Source organism: Colletes gigas, unplaced genomic scaffold (assembly GCF_013123115.1).
Source record: "Colletes gigas isolate AHSC1104 unplaced genomic scaffold, ASM1312311v1 Colletes_gigas_Sc00062, whole genome shotgun sequence".
Classification (NCBI taxonomy): Eukaryota; Metazoa; Arthropoda; class Insecta; order Hymenoptera; family Colletidae; genus Colletes; species Colletes gigas.
This window is the reverse complement of record NW_025106691.1, coordinates 166,144-192,740: the sequence shown is the minus strand read 5'-3', so window position 1 is coordinate 192,740 and position 26,597 is coordinate 166,144. Positions and strand designations below refer to the sequence as shown.

At 40.5% G+C, this 26,597-nt stretch overlaps 2 protein-coding genes across 4 annotated transcripts in view; one reads left to right on the top strand and one right to left on the bottom strand.

Moving 5' to 3' along the window:
• Positions 1–26,597, bottom strand: part of LOC122403581 (zinc transporter 1) — a 376,987-nt gene that overhangs the window by 263,761 nt on the left and 86,629 nt on the right. For all 3 annotated transcript variants that reach the window (XM_043407179.1, XM_043407180.1, XM_043407181.1), the window contains one exon: positions 17,493–17,684. In XM_043407179.1, coding sequence (XP_043263114.1) covers positions 17,493–17,669 — 177 coding nt within the window. In that variant the 5' untranslated portion in view covers positions 17,670–17,684. The remainder of the gene's footprint in view (positions 1–17,492; positions 17,685–26,597) is intronic.
• LOC122403577 lies at positions 19,733–20,263 on the top strand. The gene has a single exon (XM_043407174.1). It carries the CDS (start codon positions 19,733–19,735, stop codon positions 20,261–20,263), a length of 531 nt encoding a protein of 176 aa, XP_043263109.1.

Here is a 26,597-nt window from a genome sequence, read left to right as displayed (position 1 = left end):
ACTCTCCCACGAAGCGTGTATATAAATGAAGAAGACTTTCGCGGCAATATTTTATTTTAATCAACATGCAACCCCACTCTAAAATCTTCCACAATAATGTTTTCAAAAAAACTTGATTACTATGCATTCATTTGAAAATTTTACTGTACAAAATAAAGTAACATTTATTTTCGTGAATAATGTAGGGTATGAAATTGTAGACAATAATGTAGCGAAAGGCTGCAATACTTACTTTGAATATTCGCTCAAGTAGAGAGGTAACGCGTGCGCGCTCTAGCCGGATTGGAAACATTTGAAAACCTGGAAAGTATTGTCAGACTCCAAACTCGCAAAACTATTGGCCGATTCAAAACTTGATCGATTCCGAGATCCATATGGAATCGATAACTTTCTGTAGTAATTTGTGCTTGACGATTATTAAATATTAAATGTGGGTAATTATTTAGATTACGGACGGTAACACCGATTTCGGTGATTTTTGAATATGTTATAGAAATCAACATTTTGAACAACTTTTTCCTATACATATAACCGCCGCTCAGCCTTAGTTTCAGAGATTTCTCTTCAAAAAGATCGCTGCTACTACATACAATGAATTCTATCTATACGTAAGTACATGCTGTGGCAGCGTGTGTGTAAGCGTTCAATCGCCGATTGTTCATTGTTTCTATAGATGCATCGAGGCGGCCGACAATGGGTGTGCCTAACGGCAGCCGGCATAAAAACATCTAACCCTTATAAACCTAATTATTCTACCTAGTAACTAATATAATGGATTAGGTCTGGGTTAGATTTTCTTATACCGGCCGCCGTAAGGCGGTCGGCCACGTATTCATTTTCTATTTCAATTTTCTCTATTGATATTATCAGAAGTGGGAAACATTTCATTATTCGATCATTAAAATCATATTGTCGATGGAAGAAGAATTCAGCTAAATAGCCTACATAATGTATTTGGCGAGTTCCATACTTCGGAATATTCGAACCATTGACAGCAATACAGAACTAGATTTAGCTTCACACATTGTGCATTATTTCTTGTCACAAACAAGAGAAAAAATCGGCGATCGTGGACTGACGCATACAGAGTCACGGACATGTACATATAGACAAAATTCATTGCAGTAGCAGCAATCTTTTTGAAGAAAAATCTCGAAAAATAAGGCCAAGCGGTGGTTATATGTATAGGAAAAAGTTGTTCAAAATGTTGATTTTTACAACATATTCAAAAATCATCAAAATCGGTGAGACCTCCCCCTTGTCTAAATAATCCCAAAATTTGTTACAAATAATGTATATGTATCGAAATAATTATAAAACTAAAAGTCGTATAATCATCATTATCCGGGGGCTGATCACGCTCAAAATCTAATCAGACCTTGAAACGAGAACATAAAACTGAAATGTAAAGTTTCATTGAAATTCATTCAGCCGTTTATATGTAATAGGAACAAAAAAAATAGTCTTTTTTTTTAATAGTCACAATATGATCAGGGGGTCCTAAAACGTGTATTTCCGCTAAAAAAAAATTTCGACATTTTTTTTACATTATGATACTTCATAAATTTCCTTATTGTACCTTACATAGGTCGGAAAGTAAAAATGCTGGGGCAGTCGAGGCTTGGAATCGTATGCCGCTTATCGCGAGGTCGTATTTCAGTTGTTTCTCTTTTACAAGAGCAAGAAGGAAAGGCTCACACTAGCGTTCTTTATTTCACTAAGTTAGACGCTAAGAAAGTTCGCCGTCATTACTGTCGATTTCGATGTACTCAATTATGTCGAAATAAGAGATTTTGCCCTTATATGAGCAGCTTTTGGGTCGGATGAAGTCTCATTCGAAAGAGGAAGGTCCAATGCAGTGCGCACTGGTCAAAATCGAACGAGATTCTGTTCACATTTATTAATATAAACGTCGAAAGTCGAGAAAAAAATGAACGAAATACAGCCACAGAATCGAGGTCTTTTTAGGTTACTAAAAGAGTTGTACGATTCCAATACTGAATCACCTGCATAGATCCCGCTTCGTGGGAGACTCTATGTTGGATTTATTGTTAATAATAAATGAGCAAAAATGAATCGACGATTGAAAGACACCGAAGGAGGTAGGCACGAGCAATGCAGCGCGCGGTATACCGACACAATTCGGCCCGAAATATGGGTTTTCGAAACAAGAAATTTTGTCCTTATATGAGCAGCTTTTCGGTCGGATGAAGTCTCATTCGAAAGAGGAAGGTCTAATGCAGTGCGCTCTGGTCAAAATCGGACGTGATTCTGTTAACATTTATTAATATAAACGTCGAAAGTCGAGGAAAAAATGAACGAAATACAGCCGCAGAATCGAAGTATGGGTTAGGTTGTCAGCATCAGGCTTTCTCGGGGTGGGGGGCGACGGGCCTATGTATCGAAGCTAACGCTTCACTTTGGTATGGTTTCACCTTCACAGCCCTCTTGATTAGGCGCCATCTCGTAGCGACTGCCTGAACTAAATTTGTCACGTGACTTGCTCTGCTATTACCCATGTAATGGCGGAACTCGCTTGTGGGAATGCAATTCCGAAATAAGAGATTTTGTCCTTATATGAGCAGCTTTTGGGTCGGATGACGTCTCATTCGAAAGAGGAAGGTCCAATGCAGCGCGCTCTGGTCAGTATTGGAATCGTACAACTCTTTTAGTAACCTAAAAAGACCTCGATTCTGTGGCTGTATTTCATTCATTTTTTTCTCGACTTTCGACGTTGATATTAATAAATATGAACACAATCTCGTTCGATTCTGACCAGAGCGCACTGCATTGGACCTTCCTCTTTCGAATGAGACCTCATTCGACCCAAAAGCTGCTCATATAAGGGCAAAATCTCTTATTTCGAAACCCCCTATTTTGGGCCAAATTGTGTCGGTTTACAGCGCGCTGCATTACCCGTGCCTACCCCCTTAACGCTGTTCCGTTTAGTGCTGTTTCCGGCCGTGCACCAACCAAAAGCGGTGCACTATACAGGGTGTTCGGCCACCTCTAGCAAAAATTTTAATGAGCGATAGTAGAGGCCAAAATAAGACGAAAATCAAGAATACTAATTTGTTGATGGAAGCTTCGTTAAAAAGTTATTAACCATTAAATTCAAAAATTTCAAATCGTTCTGGAAAAATTATTTTCTGTTGCGGGGGTCAACTACAATCATTTTTGGTGAGTACACATACCTCCGAAATCCTATCTACTTTCGAGAAAAAAAAATCGAGTAGGTGCTGAAATTTTTCGGCGAAAAAAAATTTTTCAAATCGTTTTACAAAAATTATTTTCGGTTGCGGGGATCAATTACAATCATTTTTTATCATTACACATACCTCCGAAATCGTGCGCACTTTCGAGAAAAAAATTCCTTACTGAAAATCCAATTAGGTGCCTAAATTTTTCAACGGAGAAAAAAAATTGCAAATCGTTGTGGAAAAATTATTTTCGGTTGCGGGGGTCAATTACAATCAGTTTTTGTCATTAGACATACCCACGAAATCCTGCCCACTTTCGAGAAAAAAAATAGAGAAGGTGTGAAATTATTCGAGAAAATTAAAAAATTGCAAATCGTTGTGGAAAAATTATTTTCGGTTGTAGGGTTCAATTACAGTCATTTTTGGTGAATAGACATACCCCCGAAATCTTGCGCATTTTCGAGAAAAAAATTCAGTAAGAACGGCACTTTAAACGTTAATAACTTTTTAACGAAGCTTCCACCAACAAATTAGTATTCTTGATTTTCGTCTTATTTTGGCCTCTACTATCGCTCATTAAAATTTTTGCTGGAGGTGGCCGAACACCCTGTATATGTACTATGTATCTTTCTCAACGTTCTTTTGTTAGTCTGTCCAGAATAAAGGTTCCAACTGTATTCCTCGAAGTCGCTGTCACAGTATGAACGCATCTTTCCTGCGTTACAGTTGATTTATTAGTTGTCATCAACGTTACATACTAGGTGTATAAAGATATAAACATAATATTTTATTTTATTGTGAAAAATTCGGCAATTTCTAGTTCTTACGATGGGTGATTGCAAAGAAAATGAAAGTGTGGCGTATCGGCATCGTGTGACCATGTTATGTGTGTGTGCGCACTGCGCGGTGAACAAAAGAACGTAGATAAGGGCGCGATGCAGCGAGTGCATGGGCCGGCACCACGGATAAGATGTTATTGTAACACTGTAGTTATGACAGCAATAAATGGTTCGTTAGAAGTTGTGAGCTTATACCACGTGATTAAGGATACATCACAGAAAGTAAAGCGACAAGAAAAAGCATTTCGCTGGAAACTAAAATGCAGGTGTTAAGACGATTAGATGCAGGCCAACGGCAATCTGATATCGACACTGCATTAAATTTGTTGACATCAACAATACGGACAATTTTAAAAAATAAAGAAAAGATCGTGTCATCAGCAACTACAACCACAGCGACTTCTTCAAAAAAATTACTCGTTCTAGAAGCAATGTGATTGAGGAAATGGAAAAACGACTTTCCATCTGGATTGACGATGAAGTTGAACGCAATATGCCATTAAGTCAAGCAATTATAATGGAAAAAGCAAGAACAATTTTTAACTATATTCAGAATGAAAAAGGTGACACCAATGAAAATTTTGTCGCTAGCTGAGGGTGATTCCATCGATTTAAAGATAGAAACAATCTTCATAACATATAGATTACTCGAGAAGCGGCAAGTGGAGATACAGAAGTAGCTGCTGCATTTCCAGCGACATTAAAAGCAATCATTGAACAAGGGAATTATCTTCCTGAATTAGTTTTCAATTTTGATGAAACGGTCCTTTTTTGGAAGAGAATGCCAAAACGTACATTTTTGTCCCATGAAGAAAAGCGAGCACCAGGATTTAAAGCTGCAAAAGATCGTTTAACACTTCTACTGGGTGGTAACGCTAATGGAGACTTTAAATTAAAACCACTGCTTATCTATCATTCCAAAACCCCAAGAGCAATGAAGGGAATTTCAAAATCAACTTTACCAGTAATTTGGGAGTCCAATAAAAAATCTTGGATCACTATGAAAATTTTCCAGAATTGGTTTACCGAACATTTTTGCCCGTCTGTTAAACGCTACTGCGAATTTAAAAACCTAGAACCGAAAGGTTTACTTTTGATCGATAATGCTCCAAGCCATCCAACGCATTTGTCCGACTTAACAACATGCATTCCAGTAGAAGTGGTTTTTCTGCCGTCAAATACAACTTCGTTGATCCAACCAATGGATCAAGGCGTAGTATCAAATTTTAAAGCTTATTATCTCCGGCGGACATTTTGACAACTGATTGATAAAACCGATGGAAAAGATAAACAATCTATTAGAGATTTTTGGAAAAACTACAATATCATGGATGCTATAGACAACATCAATCTCTCCTGGAATGAGGTGACCGAGAAATGTTTGAAAGGAGTATGGAAGAATGTATGGCCGGAGCTAAGCAAAGATGTTGACACAAGAGAATCCATTGTTGATGTCGACGAAATTGTCAAGCTAGCTGATGAAACAGGGTTGGATAATATAAATGCGCAGGATATTGAAGAATTACTGCAAGTTACAACTGGTGAAAGTCTTTCCAACGACGATCTTAAAGAATTCGTAGAACAACAAGTGCACGAAGACGACGAAGTTAGCGTTTCTGGAGATGAGGAGCAAAGGAAACTCTCAATGGATTTTCTAAAAAAAAGTTTAGCCACTATAACGGAAATTATGGATCAATTTGTACAAAATGATTTAAATTTTGATAGAAGTTCAAAGGCAAAACGAAGTGTCATTGATGCGGCATCTTGTTATCGACAACTGCTTGCTGAACGAAACAGGAAAAGACAGACGGACTTTAGATGACTTTGCCACAAAAAGCAAAGAATATCAAATGAAGAAGAACCTTCCTCGTCATAAACATGAGATCCTTATTCGAACTTTTTTTTATCTTCATAAATGTTTTATGAATAAAAATCGATATTAGCAATAAATAAGTTTATACTCAATGTATTAAAAAGTATTTAACAACAAATGTTACAAAACATATAAAACAAAAAAAGAACTGATAAATTTTCTTATTCTCTGTTCTTTTTTACTGATCCCCATTACATATTTACATATGTACGTGTTAAGTTGCCTCGTTTAACGCTGTTTCGTTTAGCGCTGGAACTTATTGGAACATATCCTCCGTGTTAAGCGGGGTCTTACTGTACTTACTTTGAAGAGCAAAAATGAAGTATTAAAATATATAAAAAAGTATACAGCTAGTATTGAAAGAGAAACAGATAGAAAAGTAAGACGAATAAAGACCGATAACGGCTTGGAATTTTGCAACAAGGAGCTAATGACATTGTTTGAAGGTATTGGAATTAAAGACGAACGCACAAATGCGTACATGTCACAGATTAACAGAGTCGCAGAGAGGGTAAACAGGACGTTCATGAATCTCATTGGTGCAATGTTGAGATCAGCAAGACTATTCAAAAAGTTCTGGGCGAAAACACTACTAACCGCATGCTACATCAAAAACAGGGTTACATATTCCGCAGTTGACAACAACCCTCACGCACCCGTTTGGTTGTCCAAGCGGCAGGGGAGGTAAACCCCTGTTAGAGGGTATCGCACCATCTCCCACGAGACGGCTACTACCCTGACGTGTCTCCCGCCCCTGGAGCTCCTAGACTGGAGAAACCAGTTGGTTTTCCGGCACTCCAGGGAGCTCCGGGAGGCCGGGCGACCGCCAGAGGTGAGGAGGCAAGCGATCGAAGCAACAAGGCGTCGTACCCAACGGACCGTTTTGTTTATATTGTTCCACCAATTCATTCAAAATAGGGAAGCCACACAACGGTTCATTGGTGCAGTCCTGCCACAATGGCAAGAGTGGTATTGTACAGGATGACACGGGTGCTCACCGGGCATGGTTGCTTTGGTGAGTATCTGTGTCGAATCGAAAAGGAGGCAACGACGGTGTGCCACCATTGTGGAGACCCTCAGGACACGACGCAGCACACGCTGGAAACCTGCCCAGCGTGGACAGATGAGCACCGTGTCCGAGAGTAGGAAGTTGGAAGGAACCTCTCGCTGGCCACAGTAGTTGGCAAGATGGTGGCCAGCGAGAGGACATGGCAAATGGTGGCCTCCTTCTACGAGGTAGTTATGTCGCAGAAAAAGGCCGCCGAGCGGGAGCGCGAGAGGGCTTGGAAGGAAGTCAGGACGACCTTCGCCTCCTGATCCCCTACAATAGGGGACGTGGCCACGAAGGCCACCACCGCCCGAGCACCGAAGGCAACCCCGGTGTCGTGGGTGTCGGATGACCTGGCGTCCACGGCGAAGAAACCGGGGGGGGGGCAAGCATCTCCCTCCCCTTGGGATGAGCCTCGACAGGCATGGCGCGGCGGGGGACTCTGTGACGCCTCATTAGAGTTCTCGATCCCCCGCCGCAGCGCCGGAGGATGGTCACCATGGGGTTTTAGCTGGTAAGAGTCTGGCACTACCCGCTGGTCTTCCCTTCGGGTGGGCCCGCGTGTGTCCACGAGAATTTCCCCACGTACAAAAAAAAAAAAATAAGTTGACAACACCCTAGGAGGCATATGGACTGGAAACAAACCCAGCGTGAAACATTCAAGGACATATGGGTGTTTGGCATATGCACACCTTCTACAGGCAAGTAAGAATAGAGAGTTATAGAGCTAAAAAATGTATAATTGTGGGATACTCATCGCAAACCAAAGGATATAGGCTATATGACCCCATCAAAGATGACAAGCCCCTGGTTCGTCCACTCCTTCTAGCTGCTCCCAGGGTATAGAGCCCCTGGTTCGTCCGTGGAGCCATACATTTTCCTTATAAATCTAACCCCGTGGCTACCAGGGTATAGAGCCCCTGATTCGCCCACGTAACCTCCTCCTACGGCTCCCATAGCATAAAGCCCCTGGTTCGTCCGGAACTCCTTTCTCTTTCCTAACCATACTTAAAACCACCGGTCAGGCACTGCCCTCGACCGAATCCAGGATCTCGCGCTCGCGCTTGTAACATAGGTGTGAGAACAAGTCAGCTGTCGATTTTACGCTAAATAAAGTTGAGCGATCCAATTCCAAACATATAGATACCGCATACCACATTACAAGAGAAAAATACGAAGGTCTCATACAGTTAAAATACGTTCCTTCTAGTGATAATTCAGCGGATATATTTACTAAGGGGTTGTCATATGATGTAATGTGTGTCCACGTGGAGAAATTAAGACTGTACTAATTTAGAGTGTAAGTGATTCAAATCTGCTCCAAAAGTGAGGGCTTGATGTGTACTTGTCGCCCATTTGAATCGCGCGCGTGAGCGACTGAGGCGACATGCGATTAATCATCACACGTTTTTTGTTTTGAGTTCGATATTTTGTTATTATATCTTTTGTTTGACCTCTGTAGAATAAGGTTTTTATAAAATGTCTTTCTAATAAATATAAATAGTTTAAATCCAACATTTTTAATGTTAACGAAATTAACACTAAACCTACCGATACTTCTTGTGTATCTATTTCTACCGTGCCCCGTCAAAATGACCGGTCCTTAGAAAAAGTTACTGTTCTTATAATTAAACGTAGATTACAGTCAATTTGTTACTGAATGAATTAATAAATCAACAACATCCATAAAATGATGATACATACTTATTTTTATATAATTTCAATTATAAACTTGAAAAGAGAATTAAAAATGAACGGTAGTTATACAGGGTGAGGCACGAATTAGTTCCCACGATTTTTCAGCCTTTTTCGATGATCTAACAAAAAAATATTTACTATCGAAGTTAATCAGCATTTAACCGTCAAGAAATTGCAGTTACTTAAATTTAAAAACAAATTGATTTTCGATAAAGAAATTTAGGTCATTGGTATATTTTTAAATGAAGCTAGGTATTTTTAATTTCATAGTATTGTAGGCGACGTTGAGAAAAATTACCATAAATCAATTGTCACAATATTTGAAATTATTCATTGCTACATAACACCAAGCTCTCGCATTTATACGTAAACATTACGAATGCTCATTTATGCAACTTCAGAACTTAATAATCAAAATAAATGGAATATACAAAATGTGTTTGAATGTAGAAAAAATTCTCTAACTGAAGGTACACATAAGACTATTACAAAGAGTAGAACTTTGCGTTGCAGAAAGTGGAATGCAATTCGAATATTTAATTTGATTACTAATTACATGCACCTTTTTAATGAGTGTTTTCAATTTGGTTTTGTTTAAATTTTTCTTTTATCTTGTGTGTTAAGTTCTGAAATTGTATAAATGAGCATTCGTAATGTTTACGTTTATTTGTTTACGTATAAATGCGAGAGCTTGGTGTTATGTATCGTTGAATAATTTCAAATATTGTAGCAATATATTCATGGCAATTTTTCTTTCAATATCATCTGAAGGTCATAGTGTAGCAGGTCATTGAATTCATCTCAAGGTCGCCTACAATATAATAAAGTTAAAAATACCTAGTTCCATTTAAAAATATAAAGGTGACCTTCATTTTTTTTATCAAAAATCATTTTGTTTTTAAAAAGCAGCTGCAATTTCTTGTCGATTAAATACTGATTAACTTCGATACGAAACATTTTTGTGTCAGATCATCGAAAGAGGCTGAAAAATCGTGGGAACTAATTCATGCCTCACCCTGTATAGTTTCTTCTATCCATATACACAATATATGCAAGTACATACATACACATTATTTCTAAATATATAAATAATATGTATCTTATTTGGGTTCATTGCATTTTTACAAATTAATTTGTTTCCAAATGTACATTTGCCGCACACGTATTTTTTGAATCCCGAACACATTTCATAGTTTTGTAATCTGTACAAAGTTTTATACGTGACAAGTTTTTCGTACATGTGAATCCGAACTTGTATTTGTTGGTGGTGTTGGAACATTTTCTTTTCCTCGCGATTCTTGATACGCAGCGCAAAGTTTTATAGATAACTGGAATAAAAATTCCTGCCTTTAAATTTCTTCTCTCGTTGTTTCTTTATACAAACCCAGGCAAAACACCTAGAGGGGCCACCTACAAGATTTCGATTTGACACTGTATTTTCTTGCCATTTGGTCCGTCATGTCTACACCAAATTTTGTACTATTATAAAATCTAATCGTTTCCGGTATACGTTTGTCACTTTTTTCTGTTTCTATTGAGTTATGTGTGGAACTTAGTAAAGTACTTGTGGCGCTGCTTCGCTGCGGGTAGGGGATCTCGTGAGAATTCGTAGGAGGACAGAAAAGGAAAGGAGGGGGTGCGTTTCGTCCGGGCCTGCCAGTGGACTCATCAGTAAGGCTTTCTAGCAGGCCCTGCCTTAGACGACTGGGATATTGGGAAGTCGTTCGAGGAGTGTATATATAGCAACGGAGGGGTCGGTCGAGCGCTTGTGAGAGCGCGACCCCTCTAGTGGCGAGCATGGGAGGCGACGCCACATACTTTTTTATTTGGTTTGCTTTTATACACTATAAGATAAAAACGGTTTGATTTATACTGTTTGCTTGAAAAACATGTCATATTGTCTTTCCGTTGTTTGTTAAATCGTATAAACCTCATAATTTCAATAAATACATTTCCGCTCATGGTTTTTGAAAAAAATGCAGGACCCATTCATTATTCTATAAATAAGAGATATCTAAATTTTTATCTCATATGATCCGCGAACATATAGCAGATCAATAAATGCATCTAATTTTACTGCATTTAGTTCTCACTTAGTTCCCAGCACTCTAAATGCTTCTACTTCTGTACACGTTCTTATATGTTCCATTATACGGTGATCAATGATCAAAGAAAATGTAGTCTTTACTTTTCCTTTCATGATATGTCGTTTACCATAGCCTGTCGGTCCGGGCACTTCCCTAAAAATATTGTGAACTGGTGTCCTTCCAGGTTTGAAACCTTCATCTATTTCTTTCCAAATTGTTGTGTGGCGTCGCCTCCCATGCTCGCCACCAGAGGGGTCGCGCACTCAGAGCAGTCGCGATACTTCAATAACTATTGATGATATGAAAAAATTGTTTATATAAAAATTGCAGGATAAAATAGAATCTTTATTTTGGCGTAAACGAAAATTTTATTTATGTTATTAATTTCAAAGATACGATGGTGAAGTTTCGTTTTTTAAATGGAACTGTACATTTTTTTTGGATCATGCGATAGTGCTTTTCAAAACGAATTCATTAACCTGCAATTTATTCACCCGATTTTTATTAGTTTTCAAAATATAACACTTAGAAAGGACAATGTTAAGTCCTAGAGGGGTTTACTGACCCAAGAGCGTACAGCATATGCTATACACCGTTGGAAAGGTCTCGCCAAGGCGAATCGACTGATAGCATTTTTAACTTCGATATCAGATGGGATAATGTCGAAAAATGGCCTCAAAGTTCGAGATTTTGCGGTTTTGAACAAAAGAAACCGGTAGTAAAAGCCCATCCGGTCCGAGGGACCTCGGGTAGGCACCTGAGGAAAAACCGAGGGGTGTAAGCGATACTTTAGCAGATTGGGACGGCAAATGTGCCCCACCACCTTCATTTCAGTGCCGTGTTGGGCCTGCGTTTGCCGCATGGGCCCCGTTCCAAATGCCCAGGGCGAAATCCCCAATGGATCAGTTGTTTTTCATGAACCGATGTTTCCTGATGTGTCATCAAATACTAAAACTAATTTGTTGCACTGAACGGCAGGCCCAAGAGTCAGTAACATGGAAAGTATTGACCATCCAAATTATTAACGACTCCATCCTCGATGCGGAAAACTTGGACCGTGATGGGCAATACTTACCATGTTTCTTACTTTTCGGGCCTGCCGTTCCGAGCTAGACCCTTGCTATCGGTTTCAACAGGCGGAGTCAAACGGCGCAACAATAGGACCGCTTTTATGACTTGCCACTCAAGACGAGACGTCTCCGCCGAAAATCAGTAAATTTCCAAGCGTTATATCTTGAGAACAAATAAAAATCGGGTGAATAAATTGCAGGTTAATGAATTCGTTTTGAAAAGCACTATCGCATGATCCAAAAAAAATATACAGTTCCATTTAAAAAACGAAACTTCACCATCGTATCTTTGAAATTAATAACATAAATAAAATTTTCGATTACGCCAAAATAAAGATCTTATTTTATTCTGCAATTTTCATATAAACAATTTGTTGGTACAGTGAAAACTCGATAAATGTCGCTACTCCGGGTCCGGTCAGCAACACTTACGGAATAGGAGAATCGTCTTTCGAATTTGATTGTAGTTTGCCGACGCTTCGAACGTAGAAAGAGTCAGTAGCTAAAGAAGAAAGAGGGACTGAAACTCGGATTTATCGCCCCAGTTTAAATATCCGCGTCAGTGTGACCACACTACTGCACAGAAGAAAGTTTTTTATTTTTTACTTTTTGTTAATAAAAATTTCACTATCATGTTGGGGAGATTTCTCTGATTAAAATGAGGCTAAACACGATATAAATCGGTCAATATTTGGTAGCATAATATTGAATTAAATATTGTACTTGCGAGTCTTTCTCTCTTTATTTATCCTTCTTGTGCTGTCCTTTTCTATGTTCGGAAATATCAAAGAACGACGCATCGAGGTGCTGGCTACATTTATCGAACGGGAGGTAGCTATTTTCAAACGGAACGGTTCCACCGTTTCGTAAGTGATCAAAAACTGCAACACTTATGAAATAGGGGGTTCCGTTAGCTACCACTGTTCGATAAATGTACCAATCCACTGACCTTGCGAAGATACGAGTACACAATATTTAATTCAATATTATGGTAACAAATATTGGCCGATTTATATCGTACTTAGTCTCATTTTAATTAGAAAAATCTTCCCCACATGATAGTAAAATTTTTATTAAAAAAAAGTAAAAATTAAAAAACTTTCTTCTTGTACAGTAGTGTGGTCACACTGACAGGGACATTTAAACTAAGATGTCGAAGGCAATAAAGATTTTTAAAGAAAGCCGCTACGTCTCCGGTTACACTTCGCCTCACTGGTTCAAGGGGGATCCCCCTAGTGGTGGGGATAAAAATGTATCATTTATGGAACAGCTCTTGAGGACATTTATCGAGTTTTCACTGTATCATCAATAGTTATTGAAGTATCGCGACTGTCACACTTTAGCGGGGATACCCTGTATATACAATCCTCAATCGACTTCCTAATATCCCAGTCGTCTAAGGCAGAGCCTGCAAGAAAGCCTTACCGACGCACAGTGGTCCCAAATCGTGAAAACGTGGCCAAAACCCCAAAAAATAATTTTTCGGTATGGAGGTTTTACCTGTTGGAATCGGCAGTTTAAGGATGTCTCTTTCGGGTAGGGAAAATGAAATGAGTCATATTTTTATACCTGGATGGCAATTGCGATCCAAACTTCGGCTTCGTTAGTCAGTCGTTTGTCGAGAGCGTAAGCGTCAATTCGTACCACAGAGTGAAAAGTGCATAAGTTTTTTTAGAAAACATCAATTTCAATTCTGCAAAATGGATGCTGTTCCTGGAAGTAAGTAGAACATTTCTGAGTACTAACATATTAAAAATTGTTATCCATTAATTTTTTAAACCGGTACATTCATTACTGAAAATAAAATGTAAAATTTCATGCATGCATCGCAAACAAGTAGGCAAAAAGTTGCTCATTCCTCAATATCCCACTGCCATTTTTGTTCAGGCTTGTATGTGATACTTTCACCTTGCAGAATTTGCAAGAATTAGCTGCAAGTTTTTGCAAGTAAAGTCGTACCACCCTATTTTATAATGGAGGGTGACCGCGTTACTAAATCACGCGGTTTTTTCTTGGAAACTGTGGCAGATACAACAAATTTTTTAAAATAAATAATGTATAATTTTGGGTGGACTTATTATTAGATTTAATAAATTTTTAAATTAATGCATAAATAATTTTTCATTATTAAATATTGTATATTTTTCAATGAACCAGTTGATCTACTTCATTATTGATTATTAATCTGCATTAAACTATTTACATGAAAAATTATTTATTTCGAAAATAGTTAATAAAATTTGAGAATTCCAAACTAAAACATTTTTTCGCATTTGCCATGTAAAAGCACTAAGAATCAAATAATATGAAGGCACTGCTGTAAGCTGTAAATTGTGCCTTATACCTGCCTGACTTTATGACAGACATAAAACATTTGTGCGGTATTGCCTTTCGTTTTCTCTTCCTTTCGTTTTCATTTAGATTTTTTACTTATACAGGGTATTCGGCCACCCCTGGGAAAAATTTTAATGGGAGATTCTAGAGGCCAAAATAAGACGAAAATCAAGAGTATCAATTTCTTCACTGAGGCTTCATTAAAAAGTTATTAAAAAATTAAATTAAAAAATTTCAAATCATTCTGAAAAAATTATTTTTGGTTGCGGGGCTCAATTATAATCACTTTTGGTGAATACACATACCTCCGAAATCCGACGTGTTTTCGTGAAATATGTGTGAGCTATATCGGAGCCGCCATTTTGTTTTTTTAAATTATGACTTTTGATTCGTAATCAGCAACCTCGATAGTAACTATGTATCAAATTTCAGGTGATTCCGACATTTCTTTCGCATATGTGTGAGCTATATCGGAGCCGCCATTTTGTTTTTTTAAATTATGACTTTTGATTCGTAATCAGCGACCTCGATAACCCCTACCTACAAATTTTTAGCTAAATTGAAGAACTCCTTCATATTATGGCCAACTTTTCGGCATTTGGGACCACTGTGCGACGAGTCCAGTAGCAGGCCCGGACAAAACGCGCCCCCTCCTTTCCTTTTCTATCCTCCTAAGATGCTCACGAGGTCCTAACCGCAGCGAAGCAGCGCCACAGTTCTATCAGAAGCAGTTTCGATAGTTTGATCCTCTTCATTACTCTCACATTTTCAAGTCAATAGTAATCTTCTTCTCTTTTGTCATCGATGCTTATTTATAATATTCTCTTCTTTGTTATCGCTGTCTGAGGACTCTAATTCATCTCTTTGCATGTTATCTTCAGTTCCCGAAAGTTCTCTTTCATCAAATGCGAACACTCTTGTTGTTTACTTTTTCTAATAATGTCATATTTTTGGAGCGCTTTGACATTTTTAGGGTAAATATTCACCACAGAATAATGCACTATGTACGAAATACAAAAGGGCCCCGCACAGATCTTATGGAAAATAGCTCCCTGTTAAATTAGCTGGACTTTTGATATGATGTAGTTCATGATGTCTTGATGAAAAGTTCCAATGGGCCCAAGCTCGTAAATTGAACACTTTCCGAGATACAGGGGATCAAAAGTCAATAATAGTGCGCCTTATTCTAGACTACCACGTTTGAGCATATTTGAGTGTAAGAAGCACTGTTGTACACTGTGCATTTATTTGACCCCTTAAAACTCAATAGTAGTGTAGGAAACTAGTGTGTTGGCTGGGATAGGTCGTTCTCAAATAAAGTTGGGACGAGGACTCGTCAAACAAATAACAACAATTTATTAAAAACAGAATAACACAACAATAACAAAACGCAAATCGCTACTCTCGCTATAACACACTCTCGCTTAACGAATGTCGCCTATCAACTGCCGCGCCGCCGAACATTCACGCACTTATAGCATTCACCCTCAGTCGCTCTATCTTTCTCACGCAATCATCCCTTTTCACTCACACCCAAAATCCTCGCATCCATGGCCCAGGTTCACGCAGTCGCGTACACGCCTTGCTAATCGTTTCATTCTCACGGTTCAGTCGCTCAGTTCCAAACACTCTTCCTCGCATTCTTTCAGCCACTCCACATTTTGCAAACGCAGTCACCCTATTCCCCAAACATCCCGGCGCCGTCCAGACGCAAGACGACACCGACCGCACGCACGCAACAATGACCAATTCATACCTCACGAAAGTTTTCAAGACCCAGGCACTCAAATCCACAAACATACTGGTGCCATCCCGTCGCGGGATGACACCGACCGTTCGCACGCACCACAAATTGTTCACACCCTACAGTAGTACTGTGGGCCCTTAAATATTACCCCTTGACCTTCTGACCCTCTGTTGCAAAAAGATGATGACAATGAATTACAGATTGACGCTTCGTTGGTAGATAACAGCCTTAGAAGACTAAAAGTTTATTCAGAATTTGGGATTTGTACCAAACATCAAGTTCTTATTTCTCACATTCCCGAAAATGAACTGGAACTAAAAGAGGAAGTTATAAATGGTTACTACTGCATCTGTCAATCTGATGCCAAAACATTGGATACACGCGCACATATTGCAAGTGTTTTAAGGTTTTTAGGATTTGTTCATCATCAAAGGCATGCCAAATATTAGGATGGCAATCTTCTAAATACGACCAGAGATGTCGCTAATAAAGGGCATCAAGACAATATGAATGTTGAAATTCTTATGACCGAATAGAGAGAACTATAAAAACGGTCCCTTTCAGAGCCACATGGTGTACAAAATCCGATCGAGCAACCTCTTCGTGGTGGAAACTGGATAATGATAATGTCGACGGTGCTTCATGTTTGTACATTGAAAAAGAGAACCATTGTTTACCTTTTTGGTGTTTTTTTATTTTGACTCCTGAAACGGAGTCAGAAGGTCAGGGGGTCAAGGGGTAATAATTAAGGGCCCACAGTACTACTATTGAGTTTTAAAGGGTCAAATAAATGGACAGTGTACAACAGTGCTTTTTACACTCAAATATGCTCAAACGTGGCAATCTAGAATAAGGCGCACTATTATTGACACTTGGTCCCCTGTATCTCGGAAAAAGTTCAATTTACGAGCTTGGGCCCATTGGAACTTTTCATCAAGACGTAATGAACTACATCATATCAAAAGTTCAGCTAATTTAACCGGGGCCGTTTTCCATAAGATCTGTGCGGGGTCCTTTTCATCAACGTATTGTTGCTTTACTTTCAAGGATATAATGAAACTCGCGTGTTCGTATATGTTGAGGATCACAGTATACTTTATTCAGGTGGTTACGAGTTCTTAGAAAATCCAAGCAAAAAGAAAAAAACAGTTTTCGTTGCCGCGTGAATCATAAACCGCGCTAACCATTTTTCTCGCCGAGACCGGTCAAATAACCCGGTCACATTAAGTAGAATAGGATACACATATTTCTCAAGGAACAACAATAAAACGAGAAGTAAATATTGAAAAATACATTGTATGCATGTTTTAAGAAAAGCTGTAAAATTTGGTATACGATGTGATAACGTTTAAATATGTAAAACTTGTACAGAAGTTTGAAAATGATTAAATTGACCGATATAGTGGTAGGTTTAGTGTTAAGGAGACAAGTCTTTAAAGCTATTTAATATAAAGTAATCATTAATTATTAGCAATTAAGATTCTGAAATTTATTTATATTACTGTCTCCCTCATATTAAGCAGATTCTATCTGACAAATAGTCGTTCTTGTTGGTGAGTCCACCTCTAAGAACAAAAATTAATAAAAATAACTTACCTTTACAGAAAGAAATGCAACGACCAGTGCTGCTACATCAGACAACATATGAAAACTGTCAGCTATCAAAGCCATCGAGTTAGTTACATAACCCACTACTATTTCTACCAAGAAAAATAGAGCTGTGAGCCATAACATTGTCATTAGACGACACTTCTTTCCTGTGTAACGACCCATCGTGTTTGTATGTCCCTAGAAGTAATTTTACAATCACATATATAATCCAGAAACAAAACATATTTATAAAATTTTACATTTTTAACGCTTCGATGACTTCTATATCTCATACACACACTATTTTTCATGTATTAACAACATCAGTAATAGATACAAATATAGCAACTGTTTTTTAGTGTTCTCTCCATATTCACACTGGTAGACGAAATTATAAGACACACCACTCGACTGTCACTAAGCATACTGTATATAACAGTAAGAAGAATGATTCTAAAATACCATGGAAATGTAAACAAACATAAAGTAGGGAAGACTGATCACGATTCTAACACTTTGAATTACAATAGGATTACGTACAAATTATTCCGCTTATAACAATTCTTGTACAGTAGTCGCCTTACTTGAAGTCTCGCCGGATGGCACAGGGGCAAGGGGAGTCGGACCGCTCATTTATCTATCTCGCTCCCTTGCTCTCAGTCAGTCCACGTGTGTATGTAACTGCCGCGACGAATAGCGAACGAGAGATCAATGTGTACGTGGGAATACGTGTATCCCTTCTACTTCTCCCGCATTCCTTCCGCGGGACTTCAAGTGAGGCGATTACTGTACAAATACACTTACTGACAACAATTAAGAAACAGTAGTTTAAAAATTATTGTATAATTTTCATCTTCTGACATGTGTAGGTTGAAACTAAAAATAGTATAAAGAGATAATATTTCAAGCATCAAAATACAATAGTTTTTTTTCAAATACAGTTGTATTTATAAAGATTACAATTAATACTGTCATTTTTTATTTAGTATTAAATTTTTGAATACTAAAAAACAAAAAACAGCTGACACATATTCCAAGATTTTTAGTTTTCTTTCTGGCATTTTTATATCATTGCGTTAAATATGAACAGGAAAGCATTTAATAGAAGCTGAAAAACTAAATGTTTTAGAAAGGCCAATAAAAACTGACAGACTGCGAAAAACAACTCAAAAGCTAGAACGTCGAATACAAGGCTCTCTAAATCTGACCCATTTTACACAGTTTCCGAAATTAAAAATCACCTGGGTCTGGAAAACGTTAGTGACAGGACAGTTAGCCGTCGTTTAAATGAAAATAAACATTTTTCACGCTAAGCATGCAAAAAATCACTTGTGTCGAAGAAGAATAGAGAAGCTCGGTTGAAATTTGCTAAAAGACACTTTAATTGGATTACTACTGATCGTGAGTGGTTAAAAATTCTATAGACTAATGAGAAAGTTCAACTTGTTTGGAAACGACTCTAGAAATAATGTACGACACCCTAGTGTACATAGTGTGGAAGCGTTCCTTGCGTAACGGTCCTGATTCATTAATACAAATAAAAGAAACAATGAATAGATTTGTGTATTGCAACATCTTAGAAAAGCATATGCTGCCATTTGCCAACGAAAAAATGTCATTAAAGTTGTAGCGGCTAGCCGTACAAAGTAAAAACGCATCGGACATGCAAACGGCTAGCACGGTTTATGACATGGACGACAGCGAAGCTATCTTTGAGAAAGCCGTTTCTGGAATTAGAGTTTTTAGAAAGCATGTTCATTGTAAGAATTTGTCGACGGCCTCGATGGTAAATCGCTAGTGTCATAAACCCTGAGTTTCCCTAAAGGTCTTCGACGCAAGGTCTGGCGACCATCGGCTGGTCACGCTGCCGACCTAGGATCTTGGGAAATTCCGCTGCGTTGCCACTTTCGCCAGCAAGCGCAAACACCGTCAAATCGCACCCCCTGCTTCAAGGAAGCGTGCTGCAGGCACAAGAAGGGGGGCGGTACGATTTGACGGGGTTCGAACGTGGTAATTGGTCAACCCCACCTTTTAGGGGGTTGGCCGAAGAAAACGGACAGCTACATAAACGCTGGTAGAACGAAAAAAAGAGAGTTCTCCAGAAGACGCTGCCGAGAATAAACAAAAAAGCAAATAGAACTTGAACACTGTGATTATTACAACGAACACGCCTTTATCCCTTCATTGGTGACCCCGACGTGATCACAGTTCAGTTTTTTTTAAGTCAAGTGAAGTGAAAGTGAAAAATGCCAACGACACGGAATCAAGCAACATCCGCGACCGGCCATGCGTCCGAGGACTCCGCCGCGATTCCGGAGGTAACTAGGATGAGCTTCCGCATCCCGCCGTTTTGGCCCGATCAGCCCGGGGTGTGGTTTCACCAAATTGAGGCGCAATTTACTTTGAGCGGGGTGACAGCGGACGCGACGAAATTCTACTGTGTGATGTCGCAGTTGGAGCCGAAATACGCCGCAGAAGTGCAGGACATCTTTGACAGCCCCCCGGCCACGGAGAAATACGGGACGCTTAAAAAGGAGTTGGTGCGTCGACTCTCCGCGTCTCAAAGCGAGCGAATAGAGCGACTCCTGGCAAAGGAGGAAATCGGGGACAGGACACCGTCCCAATTTTTACGCCACATGCAAGGCCTGGCAGGGACTGCGGTGAACGAGGAGTTTCTGCGTACCCTATGGTCGCGAAGTCTACCGGCAATGACCCGCGCGATAGTGAACTCGCAATCGGACTTACCGCTCTGCAAACTCGCCGAAATCGCGGATTAAATACGCGAGAATTCGAAACCAGTGCAAGTTGCGAGTGTACAGCAGGACAGTGCGATGGAACAGGTGTTGAAACGTCTAAACGACCTGCAATTAGAGGTGGCCGAGTTAAGGCGAGGCCGTACCGAAAGGCGGCCGGAAAGAAATTTCCGTCGCCGGTCTCGTTCGCGCAGTTTTAGACGCGGAAGTTCGCCAGCGGGAAACCAACATTGTTGGTATCACAGAAAATTCGGAACCGCGTCGACAAAGTGCCGTCAACCATGCAGTTTCGTGACGGGAAACGCGGAGACGCGTCACTGAATGCGGCAAGCAGTGATGGTCCGGAGACGAGCCGCCTCTACATGGTCGACAAAGACTCGAAAGAGGAATTTTTGATCGACACGAGCTCGGACCTGTGCGTGTACCCCCGCACGCGAATAAAAGGCCGAGTCGATAAGGCGACGTACGAGATGTATGCAGCGAATGGTTCTACAATTAGCACGTATGGCGTGCGAACCATAACTTTGAACCTGGGACTCCGGCGGGCATTCCAATGGGATTTCGTGATCGCGGACGTGTCGAAGCCCATCGTGGGAGCCGATTTCCTCAGCCACTACGGGTTGTTGGTGGATCTGAAGAACCGCCGGCTACTGGATCGAACAACCACGCTAGCAGCCATCGGCAGGACATCGAGGGACACGACCGAGTCGGTAAAGACAATAATCGGAAATTCACCCTACGACCGGATGCTGGAGGAATTTTCAGACATCGTCCGACCCGTCACAACCGTCCGACAGGTAAAGCACGACGTCGTACACTTTATAAACACGACTCCCGGACCGCCGATCTTTTGTAGACCGCGTAGACTATCGACAGAAATGTACAAAATCGCGAAAGCAGAGTTTGAGAACCTCCTAAAGCAAGGCCACATACGACCTTCAAAGAGCCAATGGGCTTCGGCCCTGCACATTGTCTCTAAGAAGGACAACGGGTGGAGGCCTTGCGGAGATTACCGCACTTTAAATGCTCGTACAGTCCCTGATCGTTATCCGGTCCCGCACATCGAAGATTTTTCGCGGACGTTGAACGGGAAATTGATATTTTCGACGATCGATCTAATACGAGCTTATCATCAAATCCCAGTACATCCGGATGATGTTGCAAAGACCGCGATAACCACGCCCTTCGGGTTGTACGAGTACACGGTCATGCCGTTTGGGCTGAGAAACGCTGCACAAACATTCCAACGATTTATAGACATGGTCCTCAGAGGTCTCGATTTCGCGTACGCATACCTAGACGACATATTAGTCGCGTCGAGGAATGAAACAGAGCATAGGCAGCACATGAGGCAGCTTTTCTCACGCCTAAACGCGTACGGCATAGTATTAATCCGACAAAGTGCGTATCGCCGCGTCCGAGGTAAAATTCCTGGGTATATCGTCAACGCCGAGGGTACGAAACCACTACCTGAAAAGGTCGAAGCGATTGTAAAGTTTCCGAAACCGCATACGTCAGACAACTTCGCCGATTTCTAGGTATGGTTAACTTTTATCGAAGATTCATACCGAACGCAGCGGTACTTCAGACCCCCCTTAACATTTATTAAAAGGGCGGAAATTGAAAAGCGACGCACCGATATTGTGGCCGACCGAAGCTGAAAAAGCGGTAGATCAGCTGAAGAATGCGTTAGCGAACGCCGCGTTATTAGCGCACCCAAGTAACAGCTCGCGCCTCGCGGTGATGGTAGACGCGTCAGATTTCGCGCTAGGCGCTGCCTTGCAGCAACGGCAAGGAGATGGTTGGCAACCGTTAGGGTTTTATACGAAATCGTTGTCGCCTCTGCAACGAAAGTATAGCGCGTACGATCGCGAATTGTTAGCAGTATATGCCGCGCAAACAATTTCGCCACGCATTGGAAGGGCGGACATTTACCGTGTACACTGACCATAAGCCACTCGTATACGCGTTCAGGCAGAAGCCAGAGAAAAGTACTCCCAGGCAATTCAGATATCTAGATTTTATCGGGCAATTTACTACTGATATTAGACACATCAGTGGCAAAGACAACGAGGTAGCCGACGCGTTGTCCAGAATAGAGGCAATTACCACAGCAATAGACTTCGAGAAACTAGCAGAATCACAAAAAGCGGATCAAGAGTTACATAAACTTCTAACAGCAGCCGATACCTCGCTACAGTTAAAACGCATGAAATTTACAAATAGTGACACCGAAGTGTATTTGCGATGTTACCACAAATAGAGTTAGGCCATTTGTAACTGAACCCTTCCGACGGCAGGTATTCACCTCAGTGCATAACCTTTCACACCCGGGGATTAAAGCCACCGCGAAACTGGTCAAACAACGCTTCATATGGCCGTCGATCGAAAGAGATTGTCGCGAATGGGCCCGAAGTTGTCTCGAATGCCAACGCGAAAAAATTCATAGACATGTATCGAGTCCTATCGGTAATTTCGCGTTACCATCCACCAGGTTCGAGCATGTGCATATCGACCTTGTAGGGTCCCATTGCCGATAGCAAGAGGTAACAGGTATTGCCTTACCTGCGTGGATCGGTTTACGCGTTGGCCGGAAGCGTTCCCGTTAGAAAAATTGAGGCGGAAAACGTCGCCCGAACATTTATTAGCGGGTGGGTAGCAAGGTTCGGCACGCCGTTACGGGTTACCACCGACCAGGGTCGACAGTTTGAGTCGAAATTATTTAAACAATTGAACGCGCTGTTAGGGACGATGCACCTGCGAACGACCGCGTACCATCCGGCAGCGAACGGTCTGGTCGAGCGTTTCCACCGGCAACTCAAAGCAGCGATTAGATGCCATAATGACGAACGATGGACAGACGCACTACCAATAGTTTTATTGGGTATTAGAGCAGCCCACCGATCGGATTTGACAGCGTCCGCAGCTGAGTTAGTCTATGGCGAGAACATCCGTATACCAGCAGAATTTTTTACAGCATCGGGAAATAACGCGGAACCCATAGAATTAGTAGATAACCTTCGAGCGCATTTTCAAAACTCTACGGCCGATCACGGGATCACGGCATGGAGAAAGGAAAATTTTCGTGTTTTAAAGATTTACCGACAACCACGCACGTTTTTGTACGCGTCGACGCCGCGAAAGGCCCGTTGCAACCACAATACGAGGGACCATTCCCCGTCATTTCCAGATTAAAAAAAACGTATGTAATCCGAGTAAGAGGTAAAGATACGTCAATTTCGATAGATCGACTCAAACCGGCATACATATTCGAACATAGCGAATTACCGACAGAATCAGACAACGAAATGTCATCGCGTACCACACGAGAACCGGTAGCAGATGCCACGCCGACCTGCGCGCAGAATCCCTGTACGGACGCGTACGGGAAGACGCGTTAGATATCCCGATCGTCTACAGGTCGGTTGCTAGTGTTGTAGATAAGCTTATAGCGTAAATAGTAAGTAGTTTGTAAGATGTACATAGTTTTAGCTTAAAACTAATTTTAAGTTAGAGATTAGGAACACTGGCTAGGCATAACGTTTGCACTGGAAAGGGGGTGATGTAGCGGCTAGCCGTACAAAGTAAAAACGCATCGGACATGCAAACGGCTAGCACGGTTTATGACATGGACGACAGCGAAGCTATCTTTGAGAAAGCCGTTTCTGGAATTAGAGTTTTTAGAAAGCATGTTCATTGTAAGAATTTGTCGACGGCCTCGATGGTAAATCGCTAGTGTCATAAACCCTGAGTTTCCCTAAAGGTCTTCGACGCAAGGTCTGGCGACCATCGGCTGGTCACGCTGCCGACCTAGGATCTTGGGAAATTCCGCGGCGTTGCCACCTTCGCCAGCAAGCGCAACCACCGTCAAATCGCACCCCCGTTTCAAGAAGCGCGCTGCGAGCGCAAGAAGGGGAACGGTACGATTTGGCGGAGTTCTAAGTCGCTAATTGGTTAACCCCACCTTTTAGGGGGTTGGCCAAAGAAAACGGCGACAGCCATGTAATGGTATATAAAGAAAGACTAGAGTTTTCTCACAACAACAAATTCTTACTTGAGAACGACGCGCTAAGAATAAAGACTTCAAAAGTGAACTCTGTGATTAATACCAACACGCATCCTATCCCTTCAAAGTGGTCATTTTAGCACGACAATGATCCCAAACATTCTTCTAAATCAAATAAGCCGTTTTTTGCAGAACAAAATGCTAATGTAATTAGGTGGCCCAGTCAATCTCCGAACTTAAACCCAATTTATCATTTGTGGGATTATGTTGGAACTCAATTGAGAAGTCATTTTTTTACAAATAAAGGAGAATTAATAGAAACTAAAAATTAAACTAACAATCACAAAAGAATAATCAGAAATACCGGCTGAGTTTTGTATTCGGTTAACCCTGCGGAGGTCGCGGTCTTGAAAGTTTCATACGAGCAAAAATCAGCAAAAATGGAAAAGACTATGTTTTCATAAAAATACATGTAGTTACAAATCTATTTAACATAAATTAAAGAGAATTTAAATAATAACTGTTGTCGCAAATAATATTACTATGCTCAGGACATAAATACTTTTCACAGCATTTGTAAAAATATTTTGATAGTCGAGTCTTCTTAGATGAAAAGCAGGAGGAACATCTTTTCCTTTTGCTGCTTGTGGCTGGCGTATCACTACCTGAGTTGTATGCATTCTCCTTATGGTGTTTTTAAAACTTTTGAAGTTTTAGGTGTAAAGGCTTATGCAAACCTGTAGTAACCTCCGTTAGTCTTGCTATTTGATCCAAAAGTAACTGCGTTACAAGGTTCCTAATAAATAATCTACGTCGTATTTTCACATTTTGGTTTAGCATGAGAACAGTATGTGCATTTATTCCTCCAATATTCAGAATTGTATAAAATATAACCATAGGCCATCGTCTGCTGTTTCTGGCTACGTTATATGCACCAACCATTTGGTCCACAGTGTCAACCCCTGACTTGGTTTCATTATAATATTCTATCATATTTGGCTTTTGCGAATCTGAATTTACTAAATCATCAAAGTGCATACTCAAAGCTAAAGAACGTTTTTTCCTTTCTTCGGTACACGAGACACAAGTGTACAATCTGCACCAAAAGCAAATAAGTTGAACTTCTCAGGTCTGCCTTTCGTACACACTAAGTCTGGTGGTAGTTATCTTTTATTTATTCAAACTGTGCCAATATATGAAAGTCTGTTCTTTTTCAAGTCTGCGATGAGATTCATGTCAGTAAACCAATTGTCAACAGTAATGTCACGACCTGAATTATAAATGGGTTCTGCGAGACTCTTGAGTACGTCCACTGGTTTATTACTAACAAAGTAGGGACCATTGGGTTGCTTTCCTGCGTATACTTCAAGATTTTCTGTGTATACAATTTTGGAATCGACCATACAACAAATTTTGATACCATATTTACTGGGTTTAGAGGGAATGTATTGTCTAAATCCGCACCTCTCTCTAAAATCAGCCAACATTTCATCTATAATTACATTTGGTCCCATAGAGTAGCATGCTTTACAATTTTTTACAAATAAAGAATATACTTCATTTGAAAAATTAATAACATTTCTATTCGTAAGTAACTCGGAACAATCATGGTACACGCACACATAGCCACTCACGAATAACATAATTGCGATGCGTGTTTATTTAATTGCATAGTGGTTAGTGCCTGAAAGGATTATTTGTGGACACTTGCGGACACTGGGCAATCGTGGGACGTGTATGATCGCGTGTGGGTGGTTTTTGTTCACAACATTGTGTATTAGAACTGGCATTCACCTTTTCTCTGTGAAAATCTCGTCGGGCGAATTTTGATATGCCCTTCTGGATTTTCATAAGACAGGTTGAATCTTATTCAACGTAAGGTGTTCGCATTTCCATAAGTGGATAAAAATCTAAGGCTGTCGATTACGTCGGTAAATAGAATTTTTCATGCTGCGTGAGAACCACTAGCACTGGCCTGCAGCAACCTTCCGCTCGTACGCAGCTGTACGCGAATTGCCATTCTACAGGCGGAACTTTAAACGTTAATAACTTTGTAACGAAGCCTCCATCAACTAATTGGTATTCTTGATTTTCGTCTTATTTTGGCCTCTAGAATCACTCATGTAAATTTTTCCCAGCGGTGGCCGAACACCGTGTATACATTCCTCGAAGGACTTCCCAATATCCCAGTCGTCTAAGGCAGGGCCTGCTTGAAAGCTTTACTGATGAGTCTACTAGCAGGCCTGGACGAAAGCCCCGCCCCCTCCTTTCCTTTTCTGTCTGCCTACGAATCTCACGAGATACTAACCGCAGCAGAGCAGCGCCACAATCGTCATCTTCAGAAAACGGTAA

Bases quoted from the DNA above. Each gene is read 5' to 3' on its own strand.
- LOC122403577 (XM_043407174.1), top strand. From the start codon at position 19,733: ATGCCAACGACACGGAATCAAGCAACATCCGCGACCGGCCATGCGTCC.